The 5,858-nt window shown below is 33.3% G+C and overlaps 1 protein-coding gene across 1 annotated transcript; it reads right to left on the bottom strand.

Annotated features, from left to right (window-relative positions):
* Window positions 1-3,043: 3,043 nt before the first annotated feature.
* On the bottom strand, window positions 3,044-3,450 carry LOC116645248 (U6 snRNA-associated Sm-like protein LSm3). Its single transcript, XM_032425319.1, has one exon. It carries the CDS (start codon window positions 3,429-3,431, stop codon window positions 3,123-3,125), a length of 309 nt encoding a protein of 102 aa, XP_032281210.1. The 5' UTR covers window positions 3,432-3,450; the 3' UTR covers window positions 3,044-3,122.
* Window positions 3,451-5,858: the final 2,408 nt, after the last annotated feature.

Here is a 5,858-nt window from a genome sequence, read left to right as displayed (position 1 = left end):
AAAAAAGCATTACCAGTTTTGGACTCATTCCCTTTTTTGGACTGTGGGCTAGGGGTATGGTATGGCCATAGTACTCCCTAATTTCAATAAAGCATTTGAAAGACTCTCAAAGTACTAGATGGAGAAATTTGAGCTGGCAAGTAGTAGAAGTAGGTGAATTGTAACTTGGGGAACCATGTGCAAAGGTTACTGACTAAAATTAACCTATGTTACCCTTTACCCTGTCTGTTCAATACTTTCAACTGTGGCCTCAATTAAATGGTAGATGATTTGAAATAGCAGGATGATATAGTATACCAGATGATGAAATCAATGTTCAGAATTAATTGGCTGGCATTCTATACTGTCAAACTTGTAGTTAATAGGAGTAATTTAGGACCCCAATCTTGCTGTGCATACTTAAGATGAATTACACCTGGCTTAAGAGAAACATGTGTGAGAAAGATTTATGATAGAAGTACTATATGCACAGCAAGCATGATGACAGACTTGTTCTACTCTGTGCTGGTCAAACCATATAGTATGGTGTGTTCAAGACATGATGTCACAGGGGGTGCCTGGGTTCTCAGTCAAGCGTCTGCCTTCAGCTCAGGTCATGATTCAGAGTTCTGGGATTGAGCCCCACATAGGGCTCCCTGCTCAGCAGGAAGTGTGCTTCTCCCTCTCCCGTTGCCCCTCCCCACTGCTCATGCTCTCTCTTTCTGGCTCTCTCTCTTAAATAAATAAATAAATAAAATCTTTATCTTTAAAAAAAAAAGACATGATGTCAAATTTTAATTAGAACAGATAAACTATACTATGTCCAAGGAGAGAGTCTGAAGTAGCAAAAAGACCTTATTGTTTATATGAGGAAAATTTTTTGTAGGTGAAATTTGGAATTGGATCTTCTTAATTCACTATTGTATGGGAGCTGTCATTTGTTGCAGAGTCATGCAGATTTTTTGGAATTTAGTCAATGCTGGGAAAGGTAATCATTTCTAGTAGGACAGTTTCATTCTCTATCCATCATGGACTCTGGGAAGTCAAGGAGGACAGCTCTGATGAATTAGAAAAAACTTTCTTTGTTTTCCCAAGAATGTGGACAAAAGAAAATGCATGGATCCACTGTATAGCAAAAAGCAGTAGAGAAATCCAAATTTTAAGTTGCAGGTTGAATTGTAGAACTCATTGAATAACAGGAGTCCATGATTTCTGCTTCCTCCCCCCACCCCATGGTAATTTCCAGTTGATCTTTTTTTTTTTTCCTATATTATTCCATTGTTAATCTGAAGGATGTCTGCATACACTCAGGATATGTTAAATGAAATTGTTAGTTAACTTCTTTTAAATTTACACCAAGTAATAATGAAAAATAGTTTTCAAAAGACAAAAGGATTTGTTTTTAATACAAAGACTAGGAAAGGAAAACCTGGAAAGTTTGAAGTGACCCATTCCTGGAGCTGCAAAACTATATTCTGTTTAAAAAACCAAAGTCCAAAACATTTTGGCTTGGGTATTTCTTTAACCTCTGTCCACTTAAAGGAGTTTTATTTAAAAATATGATTTGGAAGCACGTACTAGCCACTTCATAGCACAAAAAGAAACAGAATGGTGAAAAATCACAGCAATTATAGAATTTGTTGTTCCAGAGTCTACAAGGTAAAGTATTAGCAATTAGAAAGGATAAAATTACATGTCCTTTTGTTGCTGGCACCACTAAGAGAGGAAAGAGAAACTGGGAAAGGAAAAGAATAAGGTCTTCGCAATTTTGTGGCTTGGGTTACTAAGCACTTATAATAAATAAAGCTTAAAACACAAGCACATCATCTAAGACAAGAATGTATTAAAAACCAAAGAACCTTTAGGACTAAATCACTTTTTCTTTTTCCCAGAGACTGAACTAAATTACTTTGTAGGAAAAATACTCTGAATGATTTGAATCTTCATTCGGAATCATTTTTTGATTTGATCATTAAAATCTTTCAAATAGTTATATTTGTTTGTTTCAGCCATAACTCTTAAAGTATTTGATTGATTGGTTGATAAGATAAAACCAGATTGAGTGGAAGCCAATTTAAAGTGTAAAAATGATTTTTATTTGTTTTTTTCATATTTAAGTAGTCATCAGGATAATAAATTAAATGACTGACCTAGATATTAAATTCTTCTGATAGTTACTGAATCTCCCTAAAAGAAAATGTTTTGTAATTTATCAGGAGGTAATTAACCTGTGGTTAAAATACAGAGAAATTACTAACCTTCAGTGTGATCAAATTGAATTAAAAGTGGTGATATGAGAGAAATTCTTCTTATTACCAGTTAGCTAGTAGGATGTCCAAAGCAAATGAAAATAAACGTGAGCATAGCTTGCCACTTTATTTTTATGAACCTAAGTACTTTTGCTTCCTGGAAATTGCAAGGTCTGCTCAGCCAGAGGAAGGAGAATTAGTGGAAAACTCCAGTGAAAATCTGTTAGTGTGAGAAAGTGCAAAGGTAAGAACGTCCTAAAAACCATTGAAAATAATATTGTCATATAAGAGCAAGCTTCTAACTCAGTTATCTTGATTAAAAGGCATTGGAAACAACACATGGAGATCAGCTGTGGTGACTACTTATCTCAAGAAACTTCATTCTTACCAAGTGCAAATATTATAGGGGACAGATTTTAAAAAATCCTCAAAGAGAAACTACTAGACTTATTCTTGGATTGTCAAGAAAGAAAGGATTACAGACAAGACTCTGAAAAATGATGAAAATGTTACTGTTAATTAAAAATTTTTAACTTCCAGATGTTTCAGGGAATTTCAATTTCTTAGAAACTGTGGTAAGTTTAGTAAAGCACCTGTAGAAGTAATTAAGTTTAGTGGAAGACAGATGAGAAATTTGCTTCAATTTATTTTTTATTTTATTTTTTTCTGCATCTTGGTGATCACATTTATTGAAAGGGTTGGAAAAAAATTAAAATGCCCTTTAGCTTAAGAATTTTTTAGTTATCCGCAGATCAACTCGTTTCAGGAGTGGAAGAATCCTTGGTCATTTCTTAATATCAAAATTTACACAGGTTTCTCTTTTGAATGTCTTCTACATTTAAAGAGGCAATCATACAAAAGCTCCTATATTCCATACATGATAAATTCTTTGTTTCAGCCAACTCTTAATGGAGGGGCAACTAGTACAACACCATCTCCCCGGACAAAAAGCATTGGAATATTCCGTTTTGTTGATTTATATATCTCTTCGTATGTTTCCTCATCAATTTCTATAGTAGTCACAGTTTCTTCCACATCTCCCAATATCATATTTAAATGCTGATCGTAAGCATGTAATCTGCCTCGAAGCTCTCTGTCATTTCTCATTTTCACATAAATTCGCTCATCCAGGCTGAGCCTGATGAGATCCAGGGGCTCTTCTACAGTGTTGGTAGTTTGTTTCTGATCCACGTCGTCCGCCATGTTTCAAACCCTGCGCCCTTTCCCCGAAATTTGCTTCAATTTAAAAATTACTTGGTAAATGCTCGGTGAACTCATATGATAATTCGCAGATGTACAGTATTACAAAGATAAGTGTTCAGTAGATTATTGATCAACAGGTGTCTTGTATCTTAAGAAAAAAATCATCTTGTGAACATGCAGATAATTTTCCATACATCTCCATCTTTAATATTTAAAAAATTGTGAGGAATATACATAGGAAAATGTAGAAAATATAAATGTACAATATAACAAATATTTATGAAGTCCACTCATATGAAATTCCTTCCATGTCACAAAATAGAACACATTTAGTACCCAAGAAGGACCCCATGTGCCCCCCCGATCACAGCTACTTTTAAACTTTTGTTACAAACATTGTCTTATTTTCCTTTATAGATTTGCTCTTTCTGTATACATGTATAAACAATATAACTTAATCTTCTCTCTTTTTGATATTTTTATAAATGGAATAATAATACATGCATACTTTGTGAACTCACAACCCTGAGATCAAAACCTGAGTGAGATCAAGTTGGCCACTTAACTGACTGAGCCACCCAGGCGCCCCAAAATATGTGCATTTTTTTGATTCTTGCTTCATTTGCTGAATCTTAGGTTTATGAAATTCATCCATGTTTGGGGAAGTATCTGGAGGAAAAATTATTAGTTCTGCATAGTATTCCATTGTATAAATATACCACAATGTATTTTTTTTCCATTCAACTACTATTGGACATTTAGTTTGTTTTTTTAATTTTTTGGCTGTTATGCGCAATTCCTTCATGAACACTCCATATATTTTAGATCACATGTGCATGTTACTCTAGGAAATACACCTGGAGTGAAATTGCTGAGTAAAAGGATATGCATACTTTTAATTTTGTTAGGTGACTCCAATTTTTATCCAAAGTGGTTAAACCAATGGACATACATTGTAACATTGTATAAGAGTTCCCATTGTGCTCTATCCTTGCCAGCATTTGATTTTGCCAGACATTTTAAGATTTGCCTAATGAAGAAATAATGAAACATGGTATCTCGGTGTGATCTTAAATTGCATTTCCACACAGAAAAGTTTGGACACTTTTCATTTATTTATTGACTCTCTGAATTTCCTCTTTTATATGTTTAAGCATTTCATCTATTTGGGGAGGCATCTTTTTGTTTTCCATTTTGATTTGTAGGAATTCTTTATATATTTATGATACTAGTCCTTTATCAGTTTTAAGTACTGGAAAACAAATAAAACAAAACAAAGTCAGTTGCTTGTATTTTTCCACTCTCTTTGTTGTATCCATTGATGAACAAAATTCTTTTTTTTTTTTAAGGTTTATTTATTTGAGAGGGAGGGAGTGTGCGAGCCAGGCGGAGGGGAAGAGGGAGAGAGAGAAAGAATGATCAGACTCCCTGCTGAGTGTGGATCCCAACGCAGGGCTCAATCCCAGGACCCTGAGACCATGATCTGAACTGTAACCAAGAGCTGGCCACTTAACCAATTAAGCCATCCAAGGGCCCCCATTGATGAACAAAATACTTAATTTTCATGTGGTCATATTTGTCAGTATTTTTCTTTGAAAATAATGCTTATCTTCTCACTTGAGATGTTTTCCCTACCCTATAATCATTAAGGTATCTTCCTATATTACCTTCATAAAGCTTTCTCTTTTCTAGTCTCTGACAAGGTTTGGGTAAGAATTGAGTTTGTTCCATAGATTTTTGGTAAAACTTGCTGAGAAAGCCATTTGAGTTTGAAGTCATCTTTGTGGGAAAATTGTGAACTATATACTCACTTTATTTAATGATTATAAAACTGTTTAGGCTTTCTACAGTATTTCTTTTTGAATTTGTTTCTTTCAAGTTATATTTTTCTAGGAATTTTCCCTTTTCATCCGTGTTTTCAAATTTATGGTTAAAGTTGTTCATAACATTCTTTTCTTTTCATGTCTGAAGCACTTGCTGTAATGTATGTTTTAAAAATCTTGTATTTGAATATTTATTTATTCTCTTTTTCATTGGTCCTTATAATCTCACAGTACTTTTTCAGTTGTTCTTTTCAAAGAACACACTTTATTTTTCTCTATATGTTTGTCCTCCTTTTCATTAATTTTGTGCTTCTATTTATTTTTTAATTTTCTTTGGATTTATAGTATTAATTTTTTATACATGAGCTATATACTTAGCTTATTGATTTTAATTATTTTTGATATTAATATGTTAGGCCATATATTGTCTCCTAAAAACTGCTTTCGATGCATCATTAAAACTTTGGCATATTGTGTTTTCATTATTTTCTGATTAAAATGTTTTATAATTCATTTTATAATTTAATCTGTGTGTTATTGAGATATTTCTTTCTTTCTCTTTCTTTCTTTCTTTCTTTCTTTCTTTCTTTCTTTCTTTCTTTCT

This window comes from Phoca vitulina, unplaced genomic scaffold (genome assembly GCF_004348235.1).
Source record: "Phoca vitulina isolate PV1807 unplaced genomic scaffold, GSC_HSeal_1.0 scaffold32, whole genome shotgun sequence".
NCBI lineage: Eukaryota > Metazoa > Chordata > Mammalia > Carnivora > Phocidae > Phoca > Phoca vitulina.
The sequence above is the reverse complement of the archived record's forward strand: the minus strand, read 5'-3'. Positions and strand labels throughout refer to the sequence as shown.